Genomic DNA, 13,858 nt, shown 5'->3' with positions numbered 1-13,858 from the left:
AACCTCCACCCCAATTCTTTTAAAGTCCAATGAACATAATCCTAATGGACCCAAGATCTCTTCATATATCAGTCCTGCCATCCCAGGAATCAGTCTGGTAAACCTTCATTGCACTCTCTCCATAACCAGAATATACTTCCCCAGATAGAGAGACCTAAATTGCACACAATACTCCAGGTGTGGTCTGACTAATGCTCTGTGTAACTGCAGCACAGCCTCCTTTCCAGAGGAAAGAGCCCAAACTGGATTGGAATGACCTCCCATTTCCCCTCAGCCACTATAACCTGGAAGTTGACATGAGGAACATCCTATTGAATGGTGGAGCAGGCCCAAGGGGTCAAACGGCCTATTCCTGTTCCTATTTCTTATGGATTTCTGCCCAGTTGTGGTTTGGTCCCAAATACACTGCTGTTTATATATTGCTGCCTTTGCAGTGGCAGTACTGTACACTGCTCAATATGGACTTGGAGACCTGCTTTGGGCATGTATCACAGTATAAGACGACCTTGTGTATCCCAAAGACTTAATGGAAGCTTTTATAATCAGCCTTGGGTTAATTTTATAAAAGGTAAAAACAATGACTGCAGTGGCTCCTCTAGCTTATCTCTCCACGCTTCAGGCTCACTGCCTTTATTCCTCATGAAGGGCTTTTGCCCGAAACGTCGATTTCGCTGCTTGTTGGATGCTGCCTGAACTGCTGTGCTCTTCCAGCACCACTAATCCAGTATTTAATTTTATAAAAGACTTATATAGTTACTCTTGTCATCAAATTGCAAGAAGCAAAGCAACCATTTCAAGATCAGAGCCTGACATTAGCTGTTTTTAGTAACACCGAACACTAGCCGTGCACAGAGGTGTGAGGGCATCTTGTATTCTCTTATCCTGACAGCATTGTCCTGCTGTGAAGCAGTTTAAAACCAATCGGATTCCCAGAGGGAGTTTTCTTGGCTGGTTAGAGCTTGGCCTAATGAGGTAGTCTCCTGGTTTCTGGTCTTACTCGAAGAGATTACAGCATCTCATGTTGAGAGCTGTGTAAGCACTAACAAATTAACCGGGATGACAGGAGCTAAGCATGTGGTTGTGTTTACCTGGGTCCTGTGATTTCTCTGGCTTCCTTGGGTCATGGTTCTGTTTCCACACATTCTTATTGCTGACTGGTTGATTCCTGTTCTTCTGTTGGAGATAGCGCTTACTATTCCGCCTGTACACATCCTGGCTGATCTGCTTCCGTTCTGTTTTATGGATGCTCTGCGCATTCCGTATAGTCGTTCTGCAAACATGGTGTGAGAATAACTATATTTAGAACACTTTGTTTGCATTTCTGCTACTTATTACCTTCAGTTTGGTAAAAATGCAGTCTAATTTTGCTCTAATTACTTACATTTCCGCCAATACAAATAGACCTTGTTGGCCATATTATGTTTCCATTTACTCTCACTAACGTTTCTCTCCTGAAAGAAGATGGCAGCTAAGAGGGAGTCCTTTCTGTCAGCTCCCTTTTTAGAGTGAGAACGGACTGGGATTCATCTGCTACCAAGGATGAGACGTCTTCATCTGCATCTTGGAAATCTTACTCTTCCCCACATGATGCTCTTGGTGGGGTGACCATCCCAGTCCCTGTCCTTCCAATTTCAGGAGGGAATTCTCCTGCTTTCAATGTCTGTCAAAGGCAGGATTGCAGTGTTCAGTTTGATTGAACCTGCGCTCCAGTAGATGTGAGTCATTGAGTAAGCGATCCCAGGCTGAGCAAAGACAAGTTCAGACAGACACCCCAGCAAAAGGTAGGTTGCAAACTGCAGTCTGAAATTGTTTGATAACTTCCTAGCCACAATGCTGGGTTCACATGATGAATTCTGCCCACTCATTTGGTTTCCCTTTTGCATGTTTTGTGGTTTTTTTGGCTCAGAGATCCAGCAGCTCTAGGCATGTATTTCATTTCTTTCCTTGCTCCATTCCCATTCTTTTTGACCCAGGAGGACTCTCCCTCCTGGCATTTAATCTCTCTTGCCTTCCACTCTATATCAGAGCTTCCTTTATCCTTGTCCTACTCACGCCTTGCTATGGCATCTCGAACTTTACCCAGTTCTAATGTAAGATCAAAGATGGCAGCACAGTGGCTCAGTTGAGAGGCAAGGTGGCTCGGTGGTTAGCACTGCTGCCTCACAGCGCCAGGGAGTCAGGTTAGAATCTATCCTCGGGTGACTGTCTGTGTGAAGTTAGCACATTCTCCCAGTGTCTGCTTGGGTTTTGTCCCACAGTCCTAAGTTGTGCAGGTTAGGTGAACTGGCCATGCTAAATTGCCTGTAGTGTTCAGGGATGTATAGGCCAGATACATTAAAGTAGAGTAATCGGGTAGGGGAATGTGTCTGGTGGGATACTCTTTGGAGGGTTGGTGTGGACTTCTTGGGACAAATGGCCTGTTTCTACACTGTAGGGATTGTACGATCTGAAATGTTCATTCTGATTCTCTATCTCTCTCCACAGATGCTGCTAGACTTAGAGTTACTCCAGCACTTTCTGTTTTTATTCTGCATCTCCAGCACCTGCAGTTTTCTGCTTTTCATTTAATCCAGTTAATGTGCTCCCACCCACACTTCCCCAGCAGGCTTGCTCAGTTTTACTTCTTAACTGTTCTTTTGTGTGAGGGAATTAATCTGCTTGCACAGCCCTTCCAAGCAGCAGTGTCAAGATGAAAAGTCGCTGTGAGAATGTTCTACTCGTCTTCCTAGAATCCACTTTCGAAAGCTGATTGGGGGCAGATGTTCGCAGGTAAAGGGACGGATGGAAAATGGAAGCCTTCAGAAATGAGATAACGAGAATGCAGAGACAGTATATTCCTGTCAGGGTGAAAGGAAAGGCTGTAGGTACACAGAATACAGGATGACTAAAGAAACTTTGGGTTTGGTTAAGAAAAAGAAAGAAGCATATGTCAGGTATAGATAGGATAGATCAAGTGAATCCTTAGAAGATTATAAAGGCAGTAGGAATATACTCAAGAGGGAAATCAGGAGGGCAAAAAGGGGTCTTGAGATAACTTTGGCAAATAGAATTAAGGAGAATCCAAACGGTGTTTACAAATACATTATGAGCAGAAAGGTAACTAGGGAAAGAACAGGGCTCCTCAAAGATCAGCAAGGCGGCCTTTGTGTGGAGCCGCAGGAGATGGGGGAGATTTTAAATGAGTATTTTGCATCAGTGTTTACTGTGGAAAAGGACATGGAAGATATAGAATGTAGAGCAATAGATGGTGACATTTTGAAAAATATCCATGTTACAGAGAAGGAAATATTGAAATGCATAGAAGTGGATAAATCCCCAGCACCTGATCAGGTGTAACTTAGAACTCTGTGGGAAGCTAGGGAAGTGATTGCTGGGCCCCTTGCTGAGATATTTGCATCATCGATAGTCACAGGTGAGGTGCTGGAAGACTGGAGGTTATCTACCGTAGTGCCACTATTTAAGAAAGGTGGTAAGGGAACTATAGACCGGTGAGCCTGACGTCGGTAGTGGGCAAGTTGTTTTTTGAAGAAGTAACAAAGAGGATTGATGAGGGCAGAGCAGTAGATGTGATCTATATGGACTTTAGTAAGGCGTTCAACAAGGTTCCCCATGGGAGACGGATTAGCAAGGTTAGATCTCACGGAATACAGGGAGAACTAGCCATTTGGTTACAGAACTGGCTCAAAAGGTAGAAGACAGAGGGTGGTGGTGGAGGGTTCTTTTTCAGACTGGAGGCCTGTGACCAGTGGAGTGCCACAAGGATCGATGCTGGGCCCTCTACTTTTTGTCATTTACATAAATGATTTGGATGCGAGCATAAGAGGTACAGTTAGTAAGTTTGCAGATGACACCAAAATTGGAGGTGTAGTGGATAGCGAAGAAGGTTACCTCGGATTACAACAGGATCTGGACCAGATGGGCCAATGGGCTGAGAAGTGGCAGATGGAGTTTAATTCAGATAAATGCGAGGGGCTGCATTTTGGGAAAGCAAATCTTAGCAGGACTTATACACTTAATGGTAAGGTCCTAGGGAGTGTTGCTGGACAAAGAGACCTTGGAGTGCAGGTTCATAGCTCCTTGAAAGTGGAGTCGCAGGTAGATAGGATAGTGAAGGAGGCGTTTGGTATGCTTTCCTTTATTGGTCAGAGTATTGAGTACAGGAGTTGGGAGGTCATGTTGTGGCTGTACAGGACATTGGTTAGGCCACTGTTGGAATATTGCGTGCAATTCTGGCCTCCTTCCTATCAGAAAGATGTTGTGAACTTTGAAAGGGTTCAGAAAAGACTTACAAGGATGTCACCAGCACTGGAGGATTTGAGCTATAGGAAGAGGCTGCAGTGCTAACCACTGAGCCCAAGATCCCTGAATTTTGTAAACAGAGGCACAGAGTACAAAAGTGGGGAAGACAAAACACTTTCAGTCTCTGCTGGAGGACTGCCCAATTCTGGACAGCACACTTTAAGAAGTCCTTAAAGGGAGGTATGGATTGATCTGATCAGAATTTCTCCAGAGTGATGGGAGGGTTGGAGAAGCTGTTCTCCTTTCAGGTGAGACTAGAGAAGTGACATGATTAAAGTCTTCAAAATCATAAAGAGGTTAGACTGAGTGGAAGGAAAGAAACTGCATTGACAGAAGGATCAAGAATCAGGAATACAAACAGGGTGGCATGGTGGCACAGTGGTTAGCACTGCTGCCTCACAGCGCCAGAGACCTGGGTTCAATTCCCGCCTCAGGCAACTGTCTGTGTGGAGTTTGCACATTCTCCCCGTGTCTGCGTGGGTTTCCTCCAGGTGCTCCGATTTCTTCCCACAGTCCAAAGATGCGCAGGTCAGGTGAATAGGCTATGCTAAATTGCCCATAGTGTTAGGTGTAGGGGAATGGGTCTGGGCGGGTTGCTCTTCAGAGGGTTGGTATGGACTTATTGGGCTGAAGGGCCTGTTTCCACACTAAGTAATTTAATCTAATCAAAATGAAACCGTGGCTTAATTTTAAAATACTGGCCTTTGTTTCCAAATCTCTCCTGGCTTTGCCGCTCCCTGTCTCTGTAATCTCCTCCGGATTCACAACCCTAACCCTCTGAGATATCTGTGCTCATCTAATTCTGGCCCCTGACCATTCTTGATTTTAACTGCTCCATTCCTGGTGGCCATGTCTTCAGTTTCCTAGGTATTCTCTATCCCTTGACCATATTTTCCTCCTTTACGACATTTTTAAAATCAAACTGTCTGACCAAATACTTAATTTTGCCTTACGTTGATGCCGTATTTGGTGTTATAATGCTGCTGTGAAGCACTATGGGATAGTTTATGGCATTAATGCTGCTATGTAAATGTAAGTTGTTGTTGAGTGGTTCAGATCCAAACTGCGCTGCCTGAGAAGTGGAAACAAAACCGATTCAACTGACACTTGCCAAAGGCAACTGGAGAAGTAGAAAAAAAGTGAGAGTTTGCAGGATTATTAGGAAAACGCAGAAGACTGGAATTGTTTAAGATGGTCCGTTATGGGCACAATAGGCTGAATGGCTTCCTTCTGCGCTCTCACCATTCTATGATTTGATAACTTCAGTATTTTAAAGGCAGTGATGAAGCTTGTATCTGCAATAATCTAATCTAAACTAATCTTACAAATTCCTTGAGATAGGCTTTCTCCTCATGAGCTGAAAATGTGTTGCTGGAAAAGGGCAGGTCAGGCAGCATCCAAGGAGGAGAATCGACGTTTCGGGCAAGAGCCCCTTTTCAGGAATCATTCCTGAAGAAGGGCTCATGCCCGAAACGTCGATTCTCCTGCTCCTTGGATGCTGCCTGACCTGCTGCGCTTTTCCAGCAACACATTTTCAGCTCTGATCTCCAGCATCTGCAGTCCTCACTTTCTCCTCATGACACAGGGTGGAAATTCAAATACAGCATAGGTCAAGGAGGATAGTGCATGTTGAGAGGGAGAAGCAGCAATGTAAACAAGGGGAGAAGTTAGAAGGGCAGTAACAAATACTCAGGATATGAGTGTAAACTGAAGTGTCCCATTGTCCCTCAAGAACTATAGTGAGATTTGACTACACTGGATTATTCATCCACTAACACAATCGTGATGCCACTGTATCATGTATCCACTTTCTGCTTAAATACACCTGTACTAATTTCCTCAATGACTCCATATCATGGCAGGATTCCATATTCTAAACACTGTCTCAGTAAAGAAGCTTTTCCTAAATTCTCAGCTGGATCTTTCTTTATGAGCCTCAGTCCTGGTTTCCCTTGCAACTTGAAACAGCTTCTATCTGTCCAATTTGTCACAGACTTTTGGGATCTTAAAGGCCTCTCGCCTTTAAGAAGAACTTAAAGAACTGCACCCGGCCTAATCTTTTCCTAGTCAACTTGCAGAGTGTTGTTGGAGATATCGCTAACTCAGGGGCAGTGTTGAAATGTGGCAGCGACGCTCAGTTTCACCAGACGTGGTGCCGTATGAGCAAATCCCTGGATATACGAATCATTGTGACCATTTATAGGAGTGATCAATACCACTGAACCGATGTGAATATTGAAGGCAGACATGAAATTTGTAACACTAACTTTTATTCTGGGGCTTGGGGATAAATTTGTATTCATAGAATTCCATAGAATCCTTACAGTGTGGAAGCAAGCCATTCAGCCCAATGAGTCCACATTGACCCTCTGTAGAGCATCCCACCCAGACCCATCCTCCCACCCTATCCCTGTAACCCTGTATTTCCCATGGCTAATGCACCTACCCTACACATCCCTGAACATTATAGGTAATTTCGCATGGCCAATCAACCTAACTTTTACACCTTTTGCTTGTGGGAGGAAACCGGAGCACCTGGCAGAAACCCATGCAGAGACGGGGAGAGTGTGCAAACTCCACACAGACAGTCCCCCGAGGGTGGAATTGGAGTTGGCACAGAAGTACAAAACTTGGTCAGAATAAAGACCAACTTGTTGGACCCAGTAAATGTTTGTGACACTTGAAGCATCACAGAGTGGTTAAAGTGAATAATTTTCCTTTGTCAAGACCAGCATCCACCACTGTTACAAGCAGACACAATTACCACCATTGCCCCATTCATAAATGTGAGGACAAATCACTCCAATGTGCAAATTTGTTCAAAGATGGGGCTAATTCACCAACATTGCACAAGGATGGCAAGTTCCTAAAATAGACACAGGAAGAAACACTAAAGAAATTCAGCAGGTCTGGCAACATCTGTTGGGAGAGAAACATAGTTAACGTTTTGAATCCAATAGGACTCGTCTTCACAACCTAGCAATTGCCAAAGTTCTAGAAAGATCTTATTATTTCTGCATCCCGCCATTACCCACCCGTGAGTCAGAACATCAGCTGCTGGGGAAGCTGCAATGAATGCAGTTTAATGAGAGCAGGGCGAGTTCTAGAAAGGGCATGCAATCCTTTCTGCGCGGTTACCACGTGCATCAATAGAGTTTGATCACTGGATGCAGTCTTACCTTCGTGGTGGAGGGAGGCTCTTTTTGTTTGTGGCGAATCCAGACTTTGGAGCCATGCCTGCTTTCTGGAGATACATGGAGGGATAATACCCTGTAACGTCACCCTTCCTGTTTCAATGAAAGATGGAGTCATGCCTTGTAAGCAATACAAAATCTTTTGGGTCTGATAGATGCCAGTTACTTACTTAACACAACAAACTCTTTGCAAAAAGTGAGGGGTAAATTCCCCTTTAGCCAGGGAATTGATTGCAAAATACTCAGTGAACCAGACAATGAGTGTGGGGGATGTGTGTCTTATAGGTGTGAGTGTGAGTGTGTGCGAGTGTGTGAAAGAGAGGCTGTATGTACCCTGTATCTACTACAGAATGTCCCAAAACTCTTTGCAGCCAATGAAGCTAGACAAGTGTTGTCCCTCACTGTAACGTCAGGTACAACAGCCACAAAGCTGAAGGCACAGAGCCAACACACCTCCTCACAGATACAACCCTATTCATGGATTAAGCACAGGCTGGACAATTTACCTGCCCTTTCCTATATCTAGTTGACACACACACTCTAAGTTATTGCTGCTGTGTTCCCAATGCTCTCTGAAGAGCTGAATCTTGTCATTGCCCAGTAGAGGAACATCACCCACAGGCAAGCAATCAGCCAATTCCAAATATGAGCTTTCATTTACTGCCAGCGAAAACAACCAACAAACAAAACAATCACAGGCTACAGTTCACCCCATGTTCGGAACCAAATGTTGGCATCATGACCATTGACGGTTTAACATTGCAACATGGCCTGCGCTCAGCTTTCATCGACTGGAGCTGGATGTCGGTCAGCTCCTGTCTGGCTTGTTGCACCTTAAGCTCTGTCACACACAAGGAGAGTTTGGCATCTTGGTGTGTGCCAGGCAGCAAGGTGTCCCAACCTCTCACCTCCACAACCAAGACATCCCAAACTGACAAACAGCCTGTCTGTGTGTCTGCAATGGGGATCCCCTTTGAACAGAAGTGATGACAGCCTTTGGCACTGGCCAAAGCTCCAACACGCTAACAGGAATGGCTTAGTGTGGCAAGGTCATTCAGACAGGTGCAACGTGAGTAGATGTTAAGAGGACAAACAAGGACCCCTGAGGTGCAACCTGGTCCCTCTCAATCTCTACATGGACTTCAGCAAGGTGTTCCACAATGTTCCACGTGGTTCGCAAGATTAGATCACATGGAATACAGGAAGAGCTAGCCAATTGGATACAAAATTGGCTTGGAAGTAGGAGACAGAGGATGGTGGTAGAGGGTTGTTTTTCAGATTAGAGGCCTGTGACCCGTGTGCTACAAGCTTCAATGCTTAGTCCACTGCTTTTCATCATTTATGAAATGATTTAGATGTGAATACAGGAGAAATGGTTAGCAAGTTTTCAGTTAACACCAAAACAGGTGTTGTAGTGGACAGTGAAGAAAATTATCTCAGAGCACAATGAGACCTTAATCAGATAGGCCAATGCTCTGAGGGGCAGATAGAATTTAATTTAGATAAATACAAGGTGAAGTATCAGAGGTTGATGGGTGACCTTATAGAGTTGTACAAAATCATGATGGGCATGGACAGGGTAAATAGACAAGGTCTATTTCCCAGAGTAGGGTGTTGGTTCAACTTAGTTGGTTTGTGAAACAGTGTGATTTCCAAAATTAGCTGAAGTTACCATGAAGGATGCTCCTTCCTGATCTCTCCCTTTGCCTGAGGTATGGGACCATCAGGTTAAATCATCAGCAGTCATCTCTCCCTAAAGAAAGAGCAGATCTATGGTCTGATAAGACTGGAGTGACTCACATCCCCAAATCTCTCTGAGTTACCTCTTTTTGTAGATTTTCCCTAATTAAAAATACTCTGTTCTTTTGTTCTCCCTTCCAAATATAAACAACTTCATATTTTCCCACATTATATTCCAGATTTCCTGATGTTGAGCTTGTTTGGTCAAGTTTGGTAAGATAGTACACTGAATAGAAATGAGGGGACTTGTGGAATTAACAAGATGTTGAACAGACATTAATCCCTGACAATTGGCAAATGCTGTCCAGTGGGAAAAGCATAAAAAATGGAATGAGATGTAGAGTGGGGCTTTGCTGGGCTTGTCAGCCATTGCTGATCACCCTCAAAGCCCTAGAAGACTCCCCTCATAGCTTCTGTCATGATACTATACCAGCTGTTTGACTGGTTGTATCAGGTTGTAAAAGCAGTGGTTTTTACAAATCATAGAATCCCTACAGTTTGGAAGCAGATCATTTGGCCCATCTACTCCAAAATGGCCCTGTGAAGAGCACCCCATCCAGAACCAGCTCTCCCCACCCTATCCCCGTAACCCTGCACTTCCCATGGCCAATCCACCTAACCTGTACATTCTTGTACTGTGGGAGGAAACTAGAACACCGGGAGAAACTCATTCAGATGTGTGGAGAATGTGCAAACTCTACACAGTCACCCAACGCTGGAATTGAACCCAATTCCCTGGCACTAGCAATGCTAACCACCATGCCACCCAAGAATGTGTATGTCTTTAAGACTTGCCTTTGTTACTAGATGGCTCATTGATCCAACAGTGTACACTGGGTGAGTGCCCAGGGAGGATACGGGGGTGGGGATGGGAGCAGGCGAGGTGTTGCATGCAAGAGATATGGAGGCATGGAGATGCCATGCCATGGTGAATAGGTGTGGGAGTGGTGAGGGGTTGAGAGGGCAAGAAGGTCTGGAATGCAGGCCCAGAGAACTGAAACATCTCACCAGCTCAACGCAGCACTCGCCTGCCTCTGTGGTAGGGTTCCACTTTCTCTGAGGTTGAGGGGCCATACATGATCCTAGCTCACCCCTTCCCAATGTGAAAGTCATGCATATGGGGGGAGCACTGATTTGGATCAGGGTCATTTGTGATTTCAAGCTTTCTGTCACGATAGTAAAACTCTGAGCCACAATATAGCACAGAGGAAACGTTCTCAGTGTATCTTAAACTGAGGACCACTGTTCCTCAACTGTTCCACCATATAACTCCTGTTCCCAGTCTAATTTAGCCAACTCCTTCCTCATCACTTTATAGCCTCCCTTGTTTAAGCATAACTCCCTGGTTTTAGATGATGCTATTTCATTTGAAATTCGATCATACTGTGATCACTCTTTCCAAGAGGATCCTTAACTACGGGATCATTAATTTTATCTGTCTCATTACACAGGATCAGAACTAAGATTGCACGCTTCCTTGTCGGTTCAGTAACATGCTGATCAAGAAAGTTATCATGGATGAGTTCTATGAACTCCTCTTCAACACTGTCTCTACCAATTTGATTTGGTCAATCAATATGCAAAAGGGTTTAGGCAAAAGGCAGTAACTATAGGCCAGTTAGCTTAACATCTTTGGTTGGGAAAACGCTGGAGGCGATCATTACAGAAGAAATAGTGAGACGTTTTAAAATAGTGATGGAAAAGGATAGACCAGATCTAAAAGTTGAAGTTCTAAACTGGAGAAAGGCCAATTTTGACGGTATTAGGCAAGAGCTTTCGAAAGCTGATTGGAGGCAGGTGTTCGCAGGTAAAGGGACGGCTGGAAAATGGGAAGCCTTCAGAAATGAGATAGCAACAATCCAGAGAAAGTATATTCCTGTCAGGGTGAAAGGGAACGCTGGTAGGTATAGGGAATGCTGGATGACTAAAGAAGTTGAGGGTTTGGTTAAGAAAAAAAAAGGAAGCATGTGTCAGGTATAGACAGAATAGATCGAGTGAATCCTTAGAAGAGTATAAAGAAAGTAGGAGTATACTTAAGAGGGAAATCAGGAGGGCAAAACGGGGACATGAAATAGCTTTGGAAAACAGAATTAAGGAGAATCCAAAGGGTCTTTACAAATATATAAGGGAAAAAGGGTAACTAGGGAGAGAATAAGGCCCACTAGGAGAAAGTGAGGACTGCAGATGCTGGAGACCAGAGTTGAAAAGTGTGGTGCTGGAAAAGCTCAGCAGGTTAGCCAGCATCCGAGGAGCAGGAGAATCGACATTTTGGGCATAAGCCCTTCTTCAGAATAAGGCTCCTCAAAGGGATCAGCAATGCGGCCTTTGTGTGGAGCCACAGAAAATGGGAGAGATACTAAATGAATACTTTGCATCGGTATTTACTGTGGAAGAGGATATGGAAGATATAGACTGTAGGGAAATAGATGGAGACATCTTGCAAAATGACCAGATTATAGAGGAGGAAGTGCTGGATGTCTTGAAACGGTTAAAAGTGGATAAATCCCCAGGACCTGATCAGGTGTATCTGAGAACACTGTGGGAAGCTAGAGAACTGATTGCTGGGCCTCTTGCTGAGATACTTGCATCATCGATAGTCACAGGTGAGGTGCCAGAAGACTGGAAGTTGGCAAACATGGTGTCACTGTTTAAGAAAGGTGGTAAAGACAAGCCAGGGAACTATAGACCGGTGAGCCTGACCTCGGTGGTGGGCAAGTTGTTGGGGGGAGTCCTGAGAGACAGGATGTACATGTATTTGGAAAGACAACGACTGATTCGGGATAGTCAACATGGCTTTGTGCGTGGGAAATCATGTCTCACAAACTTGATTGAGTTTTTTGAAGAAGTAACAAAGAGGATTGATAAGGGCAGATCAGTAGATGTGATCTATATGGACTTCAGTAAGGCGTTCAACAAGGTTCCCCATGGGAGGCTGATTAGCAAGGTTAGATCTCACGGAATACAGGGAGAACTAGCCATTTGGATACAGAACTGGCTCAAGGGTAGAAGACAGAGGGTGGTGGTGGAGGGTTCTTTTTCAGACTGGAGGCCTGTGACCAGTGGAGTGCCACAATGCCCTCTACTTTTTGTCATTTACATAAATGATTTGGATGCGAGCATAAGAGGTACAGTTAGTAAGTTTGCAGATGACACCAAAATTGGAGGTGTAGTGGACAGTGAAGAGGGTTACCTCAGATTACAACAGGATCTGGACCAGATGGGCCAATGGGCTGAGAAGTGGCAGATGGAGTTTAATTCAGATAAATGTGAGGTGCTGCATTTTGGGAAAGCAAATCTTAGCAGGACTTATACACTTAATGGTAAGGTCCAAGGGAGAGTTGCTGAACAAAGAGACCTTGGAGTGCAGGTTCGTAGCTCCTTGAAAGTGGAGTCACAGGTAGATAGGATAGTGAAGGCGGCGTTTGGTATGCTTTCTTTTATTGGTCAGAGTATTGAGTACAGGAGTTGGGAGATTATGTTGCGGCTGTACAGGACATTGGTTCGACCACTGTTGGAATACTGTGTGCAATTCTGGTCTCCTTCCTATTGGAAAGATGTTGTGAAACTTGAAAGGGTTCAGAAAAGATTTACAAGGATGTTGCCAGGGTTGGAGGATCTGAGCTACAGGGAGAGGCTGAACAGGCTGGGGCTGTTTTCCCTGGAGCATCGGAGGCTGAGGGGTGACTTATAGAGATTTACTAAATTATGAGGGGCATGGATAGGATAAATAGACAAAGTCTTTTCCCTGGGATCAGGGAGTCCATAACTAGAGGGCATAGGTTTAGGATGAGAGGGGAAAGATATAAAAGAGACCTAAGGGGCAACTTTTTCACGCAGAGGATGGTACGTGTATGGAATGAGCTGCCAGACCATGTGGTAGAGGCTGGTACAATTGCAACATTTAAGAGGCATTTGGATGGGTATATGAATAGGAAGGATTTGGAGGGATATGGTCCGGGTACTGGCAGGTAGGACTAGATTGGGTTGGGATATCTGGTCGGCATGGACAGGTTGGACCAAAGGGTGTGTTTCCATGCTGTACATCTCTATGGCTCTATGACTCTATCTGGCTGAAAGGATCCATCAGACAGTCACAGCATGGATTCAGGAAGGGAAGGTCGTGTTTGACAAACTTGAGATCCTTTGAGGATGTAACGAGCGCGGTGGATGGAGGGGAACAGGTGGATGTTGTACATTTGGATTTCCAGAAGGCATTCGATAAGGTGCCTCATAAAAGACTCATCCATAAGAAAAGAATGCATGGAGTTGCAGGGAATGTACTAGCATGGATAGAGGATTGGTTAGCCAATAGAAAGCAGAGAGTTGAGATAAATGGGTGTTTCTCTGGTTGGAGATCAGTGGTGAACAGGGTACTGCAGGGGTCAGTGTTGGGCCCACAAACCAAGTGTAACATATCCAAGTTTGCAGATGATATTAAATTGAGTGGAAATGCAAACTGTGCAGAGGATGTGGAAGGACTGCAGAGAGATTTAGTGAGGTTAAGTGAGTGGGCAAAGATCTGGCAAATGGAGTACAATGTTGGGAAATGTGAGGTTATCCACTTTGGAAGTAAAACTAGTAAGTCAGAGTATTAGTTAAGTGGTGAAAGATTGCAGCATGCCATT

General features: G+C 44.6%; 1 protein-coding gene across 1 annotated transcript in view; it reads right to left on the bottom strand.

Moving 5' to 3' along the window:
* The window catches only part of ncf1 (neutrophil cytosolic factor 1), a 75,721-nt gene that overhangs the window by 4,322 nt on the left and 57,541 nt on the right, over positions 1-13,858 (bottom strand). Inside the window, exons 9-10 of the mRNA XM_072589291.1 lie at positions 7,479-7,586; positions 1,089-1,270 (exon numbers count right to left, since the gene is read on the bottom strand). Coding sequence (XP_072445392.1) covers positions 1,089-1,270; positions 7,479-7,586 — 290 coding nt within the window. The remainder of the gene's footprint in view (positions 1-1,088; positions 1,271-7,478; positions 7,587-13,858) is intronic.

The sequence above is a fragment of the Chiloscyllium punctatum genome, chromosome 19, assembly GCF_047496795.1.
Source record: "Chiloscyllium punctatum isolate Juve2018m chromosome 19, sChiPun1.3, whole genome shotgun sequence".
In the NCBI taxonomy this organism is placed as follows: domain Eukaryota; kingdom Metazoa; phylum Chordata; class Chondrichthyes; order Orectolobiformes; family Hemiscylliidae; genus Chiloscyllium; species Chiloscyllium punctatum.
This window is presented reverse-complemented; position numbering and strand designations above follow the sequence as displayed.